This window comes from Drosophila miranda, chromosome 4 (genome assembly GCF_003369915.1).
Source record: "Drosophila miranda strain MSH22 chromosome 4, D.miranda_PacBio2.1, whole genome shotgun sequence".
Taxonomy (NCBI): Eukaryota; Metazoa; Arthropoda; class Insecta; order Diptera; family Drosophilidae; genus Drosophila; species Drosophila miranda.
Window position 1 is genome coordinate 25,024,769 of NC_046677.1, and position 14,690 is coordinate 25,039,458.

Here is a 14,690-nt window from a genome sequence, read left to right on the forward strand (position 1 = left end):
ATCATATAAAATTATCTGGGCTAAACTGAGAGATCTATATAGCTTGGAATATTCGACGGAAGAAAGAATAACCAGGAATTAGTTGTCATAACCGGTTGACAGCAATGAGTCCCATTCCATGCACACATACCCTGGGGGAAATAGATGTTATAGAACTGTGAATATGTTTGTCATCCCAGGCAAAAACAATTTAATATTACAATTTTTAATATTATTCAATATTATTTAATAGTATTTTCAATATTTCCACGATATTTTAAAGCTTATTGGCTTCTCTTAGGGACCAAGAATAGGTATCAGGATCGAGATATATATACAAAACACTCATCATATACATGAATATGTCTAGAAAATGTCATATGAGAAAAAGTCTTTATTAGTTATGTTTTATCTTCATTTCAATATCTATACTTTCATTTAAAATTAACAAAATAGGGTATACAAAGGCCTATACTACGGCTTACACGCAATATAGCGACTCTTTTTTTGTTGAACTTTTTCGTTTAAACCTTTTTTACAATAAATACAATAAAAGCAAGGATTAAAAGGATTATTCAATGGAATATCAAAATTGAGCAATTTCCTTTTTCGTTTGTTTTGATTGACCTATTTCGCTACTTGTTTTTTGTTTGACTTATTTCGCTAAAACCTCTTTTTACGCAAAATGCAATACAAGAAAGTATTAAGAATACACCAGTTAAATAGAAAATAAATTCATTAATCGTATTAAATTATGACCGCATGGCTAAATGTTCTATATATCTAGTAATATTCGACGGAATATCAAAACGAGGAATATGTAAAATAGAACTTGAATTCGTCAGTATATTTACGGTATATTTTGAAAATGAGACGGTATGTTTCGGTATATTTCTGAGGGCCGGACGGTATATTTTATTAATAAGTCAAACGCAAATTTCGGAAAATCCACGAGACAATTTCAAAGCATGGCTACATTTAAGCCGAAATTCCTTAAACCCGACACAGATGATACAATTACGGATAGCGGGGGTGGCGACCAGCAGTCCTCCGCCTTTGTTTTCAATGCCAATCATAATCTGGGCTTAGTGGAACAGGTATGCCCGATCCCAAAACAATTTCACCGCCAGTTGCAATCAAGAAAATTGTTTAATTTTAGCGCGAACGCCTGCCCATACGACAGTACAGGGATCAAATTCTTTACTGCCTGGAGAAGCATCAGGTTGTCATACTGGTGGGCGAAACAGGAAGGTGAGTGAGAAGCAAATATGTATGCCCCAAGGAATCCTAACGATCATATTTTCCCCTTCAGCGGCAAGAGCACACAAGTACCGCAGTACTTATACGAATGGGGCTGGCATTCCAAGGGTCTCATCGGCGTCACAGAGCCCAGGCGCGTTTCAACAGTAAGCCGAAATTCGTAATCCGTAGAGCAAATAATAATGCTGATTTCTGTAGGTAACTCTGGCCAATAGAGTGGCAGAGGAACGCGGAGAACTGGTAGGCGACACAGTGGGCTATGTTGTGCGTTTCCTGGAGCGGATGACGGCGGAGACTAAAATTAAATTCATGACAGAGGGAATACTGCTTCGCGAGCTCCTGGCCGATCCTCTACTCACCCAGTATGGCGTCATCATTGTAGACGAGGCCCACGAACGGAATATGCTCACGGATATGGTTCTGGGACTGCTGAAGAAGATCCTACGCAAACGTAGCAGCCTTAAGCTCATCATCTCCTCGGCCACCATTGATGGGGGCTTCTTCAGCGAGTTCTTCAGCTGGCCGGTCTCTGGGGGCAGCGAGGTCAGTGTCAAGCTGAGCATCGAGGGACGCATGCATGCGGTGAGCAACTTTTACCTGAACGAGCCCTGTGCCGACTACGTAAAAGAGACGGTGGAGACGGTGTGGAAACTGCATCAGAAGGAGCCACCAGGAGATATACTGGCCTTTCTCACTGGCCAGGAGGAGGTGTTGGAAGCCCTGGATCTACTGCGCGAATATGTAGCCTCCTCGGAACAGGAGAATCTGAAAGTTCTTCCCATGTATGGCAGCATGACGAGCAACGATCAGTTGGCCGTCTTCTTCACCCCGCCCAAGGGAGTGCGGAAGGTGGTGCTGGCCACAAATATAGCGGAGACTTCCATTACCATCCCAGGCATAGTCTACGTCATCGACTGCGGTTACGTCAAAGTGAAATGGTACAATCCGTCCACCTGCAGCGACAGCCTCGTCGTTGTCCCAGTCAGCAAGGCGTCTGCTGTGCAGCGAGCTGGCCGAGCAGGCCGCATGCGTCCCGGTAAGGTGTACCGTCTGTATACGAAGCAGGACTACGATGCACTGGCGCCGCGACAGCCGCCAGAGATGCGACGCAGCGAAATGAGCGGCGCTGTTCTTCAGCTCAAGGCCTTGGGTATTGGAAATATTCTGCGCTTCGACTTTCCTTCGCCTCCACCAGCGCAAAATCTTCTTTCGGCCCTGGAGACACTCTACGCTCTGGATGCCATCGATGAGGAGGGACAGCTGACCAAACCAGTAGGATATCTGCTGGCCGAGTTGCCCTTCAATGCCATGCTCTCGAAGATGCTGCACATCTCTGGCCAAATGGGCTGCTCCGAGGAGATCATCACGATTATAGCTATGCTGCAAGTGCAGTCGGTGTTCTCACGGCCGGTATCTGCGGTCGCACAGCAGGGCGGACGCATCGCGCATCGGCATTTCCAGGTGGCAGAGGGGGATTTCATCACGCTCCTCAATGTCTACACCGCATTCGTGGAGGAGGGCATGACCAAGGAGTTCTGCGGCCAGTACTACCTCATTTATAGAAATCTTAAGCGCGCCCACGAGCTGCGGGAGCAGCTCTTAACCATGGCGCGTAAGAAGTATGGAATACCAATATTCTCCTGCAAAGGCGATGTGGAAATGCTTTGCAAATGCATTACTGCTGGCTTCTTCACCCAGGTGGCCTATCTTCACCATTCTGGTGTCTACAGGCAGATCAGCAGCGGCACTGAACTGGCTGTTCATCCCAATTCTACGCTATATACGCTGCCACAAGCCCAGTACGTGGTGTACGGGGAGCTGCTGCAGACAACGAGAATCTTCATGAACCATCTGACTGTGATCAAGCGACAGTGGCTCACGGAACTGGCCCCGCACTACTACCAACAGACTACGGTGCGGGACTAAAAGGACAAAAAGATGGGGCACAGACTGGTATTATATCCGATTCCTGCCATTGAATCGATTCACTTAGTTTAATATAATGATTATAGATAAATGACTTAAGCTAAAAGGATTTCCAAATTGTATCTGCTATCTGATGACGAGGCTAGCCGGCGGCCACTCGTCCACGTCCCTGGAACATCATCATGGACTCGGGGCCACGGATGACGCGTGACATTAGCTCCCAGCACATTTTGGCGGGCAAAAGACTGCAAGGAAACCAAAATAAGCTCGGATATACACCAAGGCTCAGTTAGTACTCACCATTTGAGTGGCGTCAATAGGCGGATGGAGTTGGGCAGGACGCACCAGACCTCGTTGCAGCGCACGGCGTTTTCGATACGATCGGCCACGTACTGGGGCTCCAGCATTGGCTGCATGCGTGGACGGACTCCCGAGAACATTCCCGTATTGATGTAATAGGGGCAGATAAGACTCATCTGGATCTGATCGTAGCCATGGGCCTTCAAATCCGTGAGCAGGCTCTCGTGGAAGCCAATACAGGCATACTTGGTCGCCGCATAATCGCTGCAGCCGTAGGTGCCCAACATGCCTGTGACAGAGCCCACGGTCACGATATGACCGCGATTGTGGCGCATCATGTGCGGTAGGAACGCCTTCACCGTCCAGTAGTGCGAGATGATGTTGATGTTGTAGGTGTTTTGGATGACGCGATCGTGCAGCTCCCAGAATGGCTTGCAGCAAACGATCCCAGCATTGTTGATCAATATATCCACAGGACCCACTTCATCGATGACTTGGCCTGCGCGCTGGTAGACCTGCTCCCGATCGGATATATCCACCACATAGCCCTTGCAGTTGTTATAACCGTTCTTGGCCAACAGATCCACCGTTGTCTTGATGGCTGCGTGGAAAATTTCTTAAGTTTGGTGATCAAATTTAACAGGGAAATGTAACAGCTTTCACTCCGGTCACTCCAGAGGTGCTTGACCCTCTCGCTCGAGTGCTGACCAAGCAATTAGCAGAATGGTGCGAAGTCTCAGCCTCTTTTTACCTTCTTGATTGATATCCCAGATGACAATTCGCGCCTGAAGTCGAGCAAAGTTGAGTGCTATCAGTCGACCAACGCCGCCTCCTCCCCCTGTGATGAGGACCACCTGACCGGAGACGTTCTGTGGCAGATGGACAATTGAAAGTGAAATTCAATTCAAACATACGAATAGTCGTGAGTAGGTTATTAAATTCTTTAACTGGACTCCCATCAAGACAAAATTGCATATTAAGATCGTTAAGGGCAGATTGAGTTTTGTAAATATGGGCTTATTCAACCGGGCTCTCAACCTTTGGTTGGTCTCAAAAGGTAGTTAGGTTTTTATTTAATAGAAACTAAGTTTATTTACTCAAATAGTAATCAAACTAAAGTATTCATTTGAAAACCCCTGTCATGTCGCTCTTTCCCTTACTTTCGTTTTGCATTCATATTACTCGTTAAGCTAAAAAGCAGTCATACAAATGTACACTATTTAACATATGAAAAAGGTGCGACATTGACATGATGTTGCATTTAATGAGATATCAACAATTTGCATACATACATATTTAAAGGTATGATGTTTTTTGCGGCCCAACGTCTTGCATCATGTTGCCGTTGTTGGACAATAATATTCATAAAATGTCTGTGGCAAGTTTTTCTTTGGCTTTTGGCATTTTTTGTAGCCCCCCAACTCTAAGTTCATTCAGTTTGAACGGAGTTCAATCCCCTACTGTGTGGCACATCAGTTGTCGTGCATCGCTGGATGAAGGAAAAGTTTTTCAGCGCTGTCTGCTATGCAGGTCACAACTTTTCTTTTTTTAATTTTCTTGCAATTTATATGTATTTTTCTATGCAATCGTGGTGTACCGCAGGGCATATTCGTGAATGGATGCAACATGCGTTTCCGGCCCCAGACAATATATATGTTTTTGTAGCCGTGTATGTATATTTTTCTGCACGAAACTAACTAATTTTATCATATTTTCCGACGATCTGTTGAATCAAATTATTACAGCCAGAATATGGATTTAATATGATGGTACAATTTTCTACTGAATATCACAGAATGGTTTGGACATTTATCAATTTTTTTTATCTACGTAGGTATATTAACAATTTTAATATTTTCCTTTTATCTTTTTTTTTTGGTTCGTTTTTGTTCGTTGAGCGTGCAGTACGCGACTCTCCAAATGTTGAGAAGAAGAAAAATCAGCAATGACATAGGAAAAGGCAATGCACATTGTGTGGTATAATGGGTTGCGGAAAAACTCGTTGTCAAACGATGTTGGCAAATGTTCATTGGACTGCCAAGTCACGAACAATTTCGGCCTGCTTCTAGACCCCACCATAAACTGCCAATTTGTATGTTTAACCATGAAACCCAATAGTTGGATGGATGCCCAGAGAAGATCTCCAGTTCAATGTCAGCCATGGATGGGCTTTGGCTAATTGAAACCAAAGCTCCATAAAACAAAATTCATAAGAGTAAATATTTGCACAGTCCAACCTGAAGTGTTTGTTTGGTAGCTGACAAAGTACTCAAATGGCTATCACAAGTGACGTCCACGGATGCCGAAAATGTAAATATGAAGAAGTAATATCCATTCATGAGTGACCAAACCAAAAAAGCGTGTGAACAAAATTGCTTTGCCATCCGAAGCGTATCAAAACAAAGCGAAACATTTGTTCGGACAGAAAACATTTTACGATCACAGACCAAAATGAATTTGTTAAATGAAACAAATAAATTGGAAAGTTTATAGACAATGTTGTCTGTTTGCCGACTGAATACACTCCGTTGTGGAGGGTTTTATCACATAAATGTTTGGTAGAAGAATCTTGCAGAATATATTCCAAAAACTGCGAAAGTTTGTCCCAATGTCCACTTTATTTTTCATGCATATTAGTTATGCAACAGAGTATCTAAACTTTTTGTTCATTTGTATTGTTTTGTTCAACGCATATGTATGTATATGATTTGTTTTTATTACCACAAAGCCAGCCCACTCGTGGCTCATTAAAGTTGGGGAAATTATTGCCAAAAACCTGGCAGGGCAGGCAAAAATAAATGAAGAGAAACGTCTATGATGACTATGATTGATTTAAAGTGGGCAATGGGAAGCAGTTCCGTTGCTCATTTCATTGTGGGTGTCTGATTGGTTGTGCAACCACTAGAGTCGAGGGTCATTCGGTGGAAAGAAAGTCTCTAAAATTAGGTCTAAGCTATGCACAAGCGACATTTGAGTTAACTTACCTTCAACTTTCTAAAACGCTTGGGCAGCAAAGTATAGTAGAGCGATTCCAGTATATAAAACACCGATTTGATGGTGAATATAATCAGGTCGAGGAAAAACTGATAGAAAGCCCGCAGCGGGCGATCCATGTGGAGGAGCCCAGGAGTGGCTGTCATATTGATGGATGGATGGAGAGTGACCCACACTTAGTTCACTGTTTGCCCCAGGCCTTGGAACCACTCAACGGACTCGAGCAGTACCTGTCGAGGCACGTGGGTCGCGAGGGAGGGAGTTTCTTCGATCGGATTTCGGATTTCGTATTCACTGCGCATGCGCGCCAGGAATGGTTGATTAGGGCTGTGGCACACCAGGCAAATGGCAAATGGCATTCGGCATGCACAATTTGATAACTTTTATTGGGGCTCAGCTGTGAATACCAATAACCTGGCTTTAGAGTCAGACGGAGAGCTCGAACACAAATGCAAATGAAATTCCTATGAATTTCTCTATGTCTATCTCTCTCTCTCTCTCTCTCTATATATTTTCGATTCGCACTGCACTGTCTATATTACTATCCCGATCCGCTCTCACGTCCGCTTATGCTGGAGTCACAGCTCCAACTGAATGCCTCCGTCTGGCAAAAATTTTCAAGCGGTCGCTCGGCGCGCTGTTTCTACCTTTGTTGTCTTTTTGCCTGTTTCATTATTTAGTTGGTGGCTGACTGCCCAATTCAAGACTCACATTTACACAATGGCCAAGACCCCGCTTCGAGTCGTGGCAGCAGCAATAGAAGAAATGGACAACAACAATAACACAACAACAACAGCAGTGCTATATTGAGCGCTTTCTTATTTGGTTTTTTTCTAGATTTTTATCAGTTGAGAGATGAGAAGTGCTAGGGAAGCACACTCCACTCAACTCAACTCAACCTGTTTCTTGGCATTTTATTGTCTTTATTTTGAGCAGAGATATTTGATTGTGGTTTATTTGATGCTGATTCCGCTTTTATTTTTGTTTGTGGGTTTGCTTGAAATGTTTGAGATGGTCAGTGAAATATAGTAACACAATTAGAAAATGATACCATTGTTTTATGTATTTTTGTTTAATATTTAATGATTTCAGAAATTTCTATGTTCTTTATGTGATGCTCTAATTAACATTTCCAACGAATTTGGGGCATTTTTTAAAGAAAATTTTACGATATTATTTTATTTATTTTGGAATACTTTTTTTTATTACATTTCATCAGTGGTATAATACCTAAGCTGAAGAAAGCTAAAGAAAGGTAGTTTTAGGCAATTGTTCGAGCAACAATTTATTTAATTTGTTACATCAATGTTTATACAAAATTGTGATGCTGTGGTGTGCAGAATTACCAACTTATAGATGATTCACTGTATTGCATAGCAATTCACTGGTATTAATGGCATTTTCGGAAATATATATTAATATTTCGGTATTAAGAAAATCTTCATTTTCAATCGTTCAATCGAATATTTAAAGATGTATTTTATTTCCTCTGTTTCCATATATTTATTTTCAAAACTTTTCTGCAGAGCGAGCATTTATTGCTCAAAATCGGCTTCGGCTTCTGCCGTTGCTCCAACTCCACCTTCTGCAGTACTTCCAGCTTCACTTTTAAAGTTTTTCTAGTTTCACCCTCTGCGGTATGTCTGGCTACAGTACTTCATTACTTGAACTCTTTTCCACTCTTGACACTGTGCCGAGCCCTTTGGAGCTGTAGTTGTACATTGCGCATGAATATCGGAATATCAAAACATTCGGCACCGTATTCTGTCCTTCGTCCGGCTCTGGATCCGGCTCCCTTTCTTCGGAAGAGTGTTTTCCGCAGAACCAGATGTCGAATATACATGAATTTTACTTGCATGCTATTACATTCTACACGTAGCAGCATGTCATGTCATGTAGTTTGTGCTGAACCAGTCTTTTGTTTAAAAAAAAAACAGCGGGCGATGAACAGCAATTTTATTTCAACATAAATTTTTTTTTTTTGTCACTTATTAGTTTTTTCAGAACTTTAAATAATTTTTTTACACGTTTTTAGAAACATTTTTCAAACTGTCAGCAACTTCGTGAAACTTACTTCAGTTTAAGGAAGAATGGAAAGGCCTTTTGTATTGTTGGCTGGGGATTTCTCGACAAGCTTGTCGGCCAGAGTGTCTGAAAAACGGAGCTCGTGCTATTGCAATCCTGTGCTTTCTGTGCATTGAGAGAACTGTGGTCCCTGGAGAGGTCCTGCAGTTGGTCTATCAATGGATGCATTTGTTGTTCGTTCTCCTTTAGCTCTTTGCTGTCATGTGGATTAGTTAAAATCGAAAGTTAGATAGGGAATTTTGAACGATATATATATAGTGAAACCTCTGTGGGAGTAACAGTCAACCATGAGGTTCTAGCAAGGCAAACCAGTTGGCAACTGTCAACCAACTGAGGTTTCATTGTAACTAAGGATATAATGATATTACTCATTCCATTCCTGGGTTCTCTCTTTAAGTAAATCTATTTCATTCTGCATGATAATTATCATCTCAGATTTTAGCTGCAACTCCTTATTTAATCGTTGCTCCCTTAATTGGTTGCTTCTGTCCGAACTTCTGAGCATTCTAGCCGCATTGACGAGGTCAGAATTTTTAAGCTTTAGTTGAAATACGGCCACCTCAGTCCGGGATATTCGATCCCGGACTTTACGCTGTTCCATCAGGGCGGCAGAGGTCTTTGTTTTTCTCTGTTCGGCCACAGCTTTTAGTTCGTCATTCTGTCACATAATAGCAGTATAGAATGGATTATATGCTGGCTCTATAGATCCTACCTCTTTCTTGCGGAAGTCCACTTCGTGCTCCAGCTGTTCCCTGTCGGCGGTCAAGCTGAGCATGGACGAGTGGACCTGGAGGGTTCTCATCTTGGACTCCATTAACTGCAATTGTAACTCGTTGTTCCGGTTCTCTGCCACCTCAATCATGACTTGGTACATATGCAAATTATTCATGCTCTTCATTGCCTGAGATTCGAGGCTGCTTAAAATGGGGCTGCTCGAAACACCATTTGGTTAACTCACTTTGTGCTTGTAATGCTCCTTCGTCTTCAGGAGCTTGCAGATCTCAAAGCCCCTTTTGTGCCATGCCCGCAAAATGATCGTCGCCGTTTTCTCGTTAGAGTCCATGAGCCTCTGGCAACCCTGACAGCCATCGGCTGGCCTCTCCTCCTGCATTTCGTTTTCTTCCGAATATGGAATATGGAACATTTTGATATCGGCAGAAGATATCACAAAATAATTTTACATACCTTCCAGAATAGAATTCCAGAACCTAACCTGACTCTCTACCTCAAGATATGTAGATGTGGTATGGGGGACAACTTGTAGCTTGACAAAGTCCAAAAGAAACTTCTAGATAGTAGTGCATAGATTTGAACGATTGTTCCTATTGTTATGTTTATAGTTTATATTGTCTAAAAAACGATATGTCTAATCAAGAAAGAATATAATGTGGGACAGTATTTTTCAGGAAAGAGTTTGTTTATATAGCCATAAAACTGAAAGACTACTTAATCAAAAATTCAGTCGCACAGCCATCCATCATGAGGTAATGGGAACAAAGAGAGAAGATTCAAAATACAGTCAAGTATATGTCAGGAAGAGTGTTTTCCTAGAGGTCTCTAGAATCTTTATTCTGAAAGACCAAATCTTCTAACCAACCCCACTAACATCTAAAATTCAATCTCCAAACTCCTTTAGGATTGATGAAAGTAGTTCTTGTTTGAAAATAACCAATTAGCAGAGCTCCTTCGACTCCAATAAGTCGGTTGTCATCTCGGATCAAAGCCAATCCTTCATAGAGGTTCCTTCAAAATCTGACAAGCCGTCAATACTGCAAAGAAAACTATCCCAAAAATTATGCCTCAAACCAACAGACAGCGATAGCGACAGCGCATGTCCACAGACAGTACCACGGTTCTATTCCCACCGTGGACAAGCAAAAAAATGATTAAATATTTTCTCTTTTTTCTTTTCTTAAGATATTTTTCCGAATTTTCAATAATTTCTATAATTTTTATGAAATTACTGCAACATTTTTACAACATACAACATAGGACTTTAATTGCACTCTCGACTTTTCGAATGGCAGGGAAAATCAACCCCCGTTTCAGTGCGTTGCTTCTGTGTGTGCGGCGGCAGCATTGGCTTGGCTTGTAATTCCCAAGTGCTTATTCGCGAGATGCACAGTATATATACGAGCTGCATGGCGGTGTACTTCGGAAGTGTATTCTGTGATTGTTCTGTGCATCGATCGATAGATAGATAGCCATCTGTTTATCAGATCTGCTCAGTGCCGACCCTCCGTCACACCTTTGTTTCCCAGTAATTCTGCCTGGCATTGCTGTGGCAACATTGTTCTGGATTGGCTTTCCCGCTGCCTTTGCTAGCGACGACGGGTCGTTAGCAACAGACGCACGGTCATGCGCTGGTCCTCCACCACCCACTCCGCCTCGCGGACTCCAGTCATCTCCACGACTGGAGCACGCATAGGATGGGGCTCGGGCGGTGGTGCCGGTGCCGAAGCCAACAACAGTTGCCCACGTCAGCCATTTTCAAAATTTCTTGGTTAAGTAACTTTGTAGCTTAGCTTCGGATTTTCGTAATATATTTGCTGTTCAGAACACTTCCATGTACGCGGCATTGCCGAGCAATTTGCCCATTCTTTTGCTATTCAAAATTTTCGGTCATTCTAATTTTATTTTTATTTCGATCGCGATCGAAAACGTCCCAAAACCAACGAAACAATTTTAAACAAAGTAGGAATCTTAAACCCATTTTGCAGCGCGTGCGAGTGTTGCCTCATCAATTGGGAGTGGGATTGGGTCGGCCAAACCATCGGGAACGCGGATGATCTGTTGCTGCTGTTGCGGCATTCTGTCGGGAAACTGTCGATTGAGTTGGATAATTCCTGCAGCTGCTCAATCAATGGACGAGTTTGTAATTCATTCTCCTGCGGCTCATTGTTGCTGCTTTTGCTGTAGCGGCATTCTGCCGGGAAACTGTCGATTGAGTTGGACAATTCCTGCAGCTGCTCAATCAATGGACGAGTTTGTAATTCATTCTCCTGCGGCTCATTGTTGCTGCTTTTGCTGTAGCGGCATTCTGCCGGGAAACTGTCGATTGAGTTGGATAATTGCTGCAGCTGTTCAATCACTGGACGAATTTGTGGTTCATTCATTGGCTCATTGCTTTCGTGTGGAATAGTTCGAATCAGGGGTTAGAGGACTCTATATAAAGAAATGGAGAATACCGTGAAACCTCTGCTGGTTGTACAGAGTCCTTCGAAAATCTGGGACACAACCGTCGAACCAGCAGAGATTTCATTGTACCCAGGGATATGTATGATATTATTACGTGTTCCATGCCCGAACTCTATCGTGAAGGAAATTTAATTCATCTTGCATAATGGTCATCCTCTCGTTCGCTTCCTCCAACTTTTTAGTCAGGCATTTCTCACTCATTTTGTACTTCATCTGCAACCAGCGGAGCAACGCGATTTCATTCACGAGGTTTGCATTATTCGTTCTTAGATGGTTCATAACGTCCTCCTCGTCCGACAGTCGATTTTCGTCGATCCGCAGCTCCCCCAGGGCGGCATTGAGCTCTGTCTTTCTCTGGTCGGCCACAGCTTGGAGCTCGTCATGCTGTCACATAATAGCAGTATAGAATGGATTATCAGTGGCTCTATAGAATATACATAGATGACCCCTTACCTCCCTCTTACGCAGTTCCACTTCGTTCAGTAACTTTTCCTTGACTTCGGTCAGACTGGAGATGGAAGAGTGAAACTCTTCGAAGTTCAGCTTGGACCTCATCAATTCCAGGTGAAGGTCGCTGTTCCGCTCGAGTTCCACCTGCTTCAGGGCCTTGCACATATGCACCGTGTTGTTGGTCTGTTTATACTGAGGTTTTAAGGTGCATAACATGGGGTAGAGTGACCACCATTCAGTTAACTTACTTCGCCTCTTAAATACTCCGTCTCCTTCTGCAAGTGGCGCATTTCTACTCCTCTCTTGCGCCAGTCGCGCATCATGGCCCTGCTGAAGATCTTCAAGCTGTCTGATCTTTTCCAGTTCTGTGGACTTGGACTGGCAGCGTCTGCCATCGCCTCCTGCATGTCTAATCCCTCTGGCCATTGCTGGTTGGATGTACTCTGGCAGCGCTCTCGCTCGTCCATGCTTCCTCCAGGCGGGAACTTTTGGCTGGTTTTCTAGGAGAGCTCCAGATTTGTTGAGAGTTAAAGTGAAAGTATATTCAATGATATCTGTGCTTCGATGTGAATCTCTCTATTTCTCAAACAGGCCCCTCAATAAATCCATTTTTTGGGTATAAGGTATTTCACAACGAATACCCGGAATCGGCCAAGGTCATTGGGGTTAACTGGAGAATTGCACGCACACGGGGGCCCCCAGCACGATGTGGTCTCAAGGCCTTTTCGCCCAATCTGATTTATTTTGGTGGCGCTGTAAAGACTGTGGAGGACCCTACGAAGCAGGAGATTTCTACAACTGCTCCATAGGCAAAGGGAGCTCAATTGGTGGACATCTTATGGAGAACAATGAAGATCAGGTTTCCAAAATAAATAATATTTCAATTTGGGGGCAAAATTTCCCTTTAACTTAAATATTTTAAGAACCCTTCGACACAGGACAAGAGTTTTATAATAGTTTAAAAAGAATTTATGACTTTACAGTTTCGTGGAATCGTTAAAACGCAATTTCCAGTCGTTATTAACCCACTTGCTCGTCGTATAGCCGCTTTGAAAATCTGAGACGTTCTGGCAGCAAAAACTTTCCCCAAGGTCCTTCAGGCAGTGGCGTGTACCAGAGACTACCCTTAGGGGGGTTTCTATATGGAACAACATTTCCCTAATACTAATCAATTATTTTGATCGGCGCTCCTGCTGTATCACCTTCACCATGAACCGTGGCCGCTGCCCCACAACAACAACATTGTAGGGTTTCTTACCCTGCCGCTGTCAAGGACACGTGTCGCAGGAAGTTCAAAGAGTTTAAATCGGCGAAGCACGACTACGACTACGACAACCGGAAAAATCAATAGTGTCGTATACCTAGGGTACATGAGTACAGAGCAGAGACCCTTACCCAACCCTACCCGAATCGACTGTGCACGTCAAGCACGTGTCAGCTTAAACGCTGGGGGCAGGTGAGCCAGGGTGTCAGGGAGCTACACACCCAGCTCCTTTCCCCACCAATAAATGGCAAGCAGGGACTGGACAAATATCGCGTGATTTTCATGAAAAACCCTCTGCAATTGGCTGTTGGGCTCTGCAGCGTGGGTTGGGACTCGACCGTTGTTTGATCGATGTCTGGACTCCATTAGCATGGAGTAATGGGTAATTGTTGTTGTTGTTTCAGGACTGCCCGAATCGTGCTATCAAGGCATTGCAGGTTGGCTTAGGTTCAGTATCCCCATCTCGTGGCATTTGTTGTGGAATTTCAATACTACCATTTGACATAATTTCTATTTATTTGGCTTAGGTCATAGTGCCATATGTCTGAGTTCTGTCATTTGATGTGGGAAATTTCGGCAATTTCCAGACTGTTGCATGACCCGAGTCTCGGATTTTGGAGTTCAGTTTTATTGATAAGGTTATCTCAGATTAAAGAGTTTGGGATTTGAATAATTTAGTTTGGAAACATTCACCATATCTGGCTTAGTAAGTGGGTATTCCCGCTTAAGTGTTGGGAAAAAATGCGAGAATGCACGAGCATGCAATATAAGAAATTTTTCCACCTCCAAAATATCATATCAACTGAAGGGAGCTTTTATACGCATCATATATATATTTCCTGAAATTCCCATTATCTCAAGAACGTGACAAAAGCCTATGTATGTACATACATACATATGTATCTTATCTCCCTTGCCTTACCCACTAATGTCGCATTTTAAATCAATAATATTTGTACTATCAAACGGCAACTAATCAGCACTACTTATAATATTTTCGCTGGTCGCAGTTGCTGCGTGCTGCTGCCTCCCTTGGTGGATGAATCAGCAACTTATCAAATTCCATGGAAATTGGCATCCCGAATGCCAGAGTTCGTCCGGAAAGTGAAAGCTGCTCCGGCTAGAGCAGTGGCATGCTGAACACGGACCAAGTGAGTCACTTTGGGGGCTCTATGGGAGCTGAAAAATTTATGCCACAACAAATGCCGGCGCAGGATAATGTATCCTTTTTCCA

At 43.2% G+C, this 14,690-nt stretch overlaps 4 protein-coding genes across 4 annotated transcripts; 1 reads left to right on the plus strand and 3 right to left on the minus strand.

Moving 5' to 3' along the window:
• Positions 1 to 883: 883 nt before the first annotated feature.
• On the plus strand, positions 884 to 3,271 carry LOC108162808 (probable ATP-dependent RNA helicase DHX35). The gene is made up of 4 exons (XM_033392675.1): positions 884 to 1,076; positions 1,139 to 1,230; positions 1,292 to 1,385; positions 1,438 to 3,271. The coding sequence occupies exons 1-4, from the start codon at positions 948 to 950 to the stop codon at positions 3,163 to 3,165; spliced, it is 2,043 nt and encodes a 680-aa protein (XP_033248566.1). The 5' UTR covers positions 884 to 947; the 3' UTR covers positions 3,166 to 3,271.
• Positions 3,196 to 7,053, minus strand: LOC108162810 (short-chain dehydrogenase/reductase family 16C member 6). The gene is made up of 4 exons (XM_017297721.2): positions 6,450 to 7,053; positions 4,217 to 4,334; positions 3,466 to 4,066; positions 3,196 to 3,410 (listed from the first exon to the last, which is right to left on the minus strand). The coding sequence occupies exons 1-4, from the start codon at positions 6,603 to 6,605 to the stop codon at positions 3,308 to 3,310; spliced, it is 978 nt and encodes a 325-aa protein (XP_017153210.1). The 5' UTR covers positions 6,606 to 7,053; the 3' UTR covers positions 3,196 to 3,307.
• Positions 7,054 to 8,410: 1,357 nt separating this feature from the next.
• LOC108162811 lies at positions 8,411 to 10,949 on the minus strand. The gene is made up of 6 exons (XM_017297722.2): positions 10,899 to 10,949; positions 9,730 to 9,832; positions 9,503 to 9,663; positions 9,257 to 9,445; positions 8,913 to 9,202; positions 8,411 to 8,740 (listed from the first exon to the last, which is right to left on the minus strand). The coding sequence occupies exons 1-6, from the start codon at positions 10,947 to 10,949 to the stop codon at positions 8,530 to 8,532; spliced, it is 1,005 nt and encodes a 334-aa protein (XP_017153211.2). The 3' UTR covers positions 8,411 to 8,529.
• Positions 10,950 to 11,065: 116 nt separating this feature from the next.
• LOC108162809 lies at positions 11,066 to 12,750 on the minus strand. The gene is made up of 4 exons (XM_017297720.2): positions 12,441 to 12,750; positions 12,196 to 12,384; positions 11,837 to 12,126; positions 11,066 to 11,670 (listed from the first exon to the last, which is right to left on the minus strand). Exons 1-4 carry the CDS (start codon positions 12,657 to 12,659, stop codon positions 11,184 to 11,186), a joined length of 1,185 nt encoding a protein of 394 aa, XP_017153209.1. The 5' UTR covers positions 12,660 to 12,750; the 3' UTR covers positions 11,066 to 11,183.
• Positions 12,751 to 14,690: the final 1,940 nt, after the last annotated feature.

What these genes read in the sequence shown, in the direction of transcription:
- LOC108162810 (XM_017297721.2), bottom strand. Translation starts at nt 6,605, where the DNA reads ATGACAGCCACTCCTGGGCTCCTCCACATGGATCGCCCGCTGCGGGCT. An exon ending in CTGGGATATCAATCAAGAAG is followed by an intron (nt 4,067 to 4,216) that starts GTAAAAAGAGGC and finishes TTTTCCACGCAG; the next exon opens with CCATCAAGACAACGGTGGAT. An exon ending in CTATTGACGCCACTCAAATG is followed by an intron (nt 3,411 to 3,465) that starts GTGAGTACTAAC and finishes GTTTCCTTGCAG; the next exon opens with TCTTTTGCCCGCCAAAATGT.
- LOC108162809 (XM_017297720.2), bottom strand. Translation starts at nt 12,659, where the DNA reads ATGGACGAGCGAGAGCGCTGCCAGAGTACATCCAACCAGCAATGGCCA. An exon ending in TGGAACTGCGTAAGAGGGAG is followed by an intron (nt 12,127 to 12,195) that starts GTAAGGGGTCAT and finishes ATTATGTGACAG; the next exon opens with CATGACGAGCTCCAAGCTGT. An exon ending in AGAGTTCGGGCATGGAACAC is followed by an intron (nt 11,671 to 11,836) that starts GTAATAATATCA and finishes TCCACACGAAAG; the next exon opens with CAATGAGCCAATGAATGAAC.
- LOC108162811 (XM_017297722.2), bottom strand. Translation starts at nt 10,949, where the DNA reads ATGACTGGAGTCCGCGAGGCGGAGTGGGTGGTGGAGGACCAGCGCATG. An exon ending in AGGAGCATTACAAGCACAAA is followed by an intron (nt 9,446 to 9,502) that starts GTGAGTTAACCA and finishes CTCGAATCTCAG; the next exon opens with GCAATGAAGAGCATGAATAA. An exon ending in AGAACCCAGGAATGGAATGA is followed by an intron (nt 8,741 to 8,912) that starts GTAATATCATTA and finishes TCCACATGACAG; the next exon opens with CAAAGAGCTAAAGGAGAACG.
- LOC108162808 (XM_033392675.1), top strand. Translation starts at nt 948, where the DNA reads ATGGCTACATTTAAGCCGAAATTCCTTAAACCCGACACAGATGATACA. An exon ending in CTGGTGGGCGAAACAGGAAG is followed by an intron (nt 1,231 to 1,291) that starts GTGAGTGAGAAG and finishes TTTCCCCTTCAG; the next exon opens with CGGCAAGAGCACACAAGTAC. An exon ending in AGCCCAGGCGCGTTTCAACA is followed by an intron (nt 1,386 to 1,437) that starts GTAAGCCGAAAT and finishes TGATTTCTGTAG; the next exon opens with GTAACTCTGGCCAATAGAGT.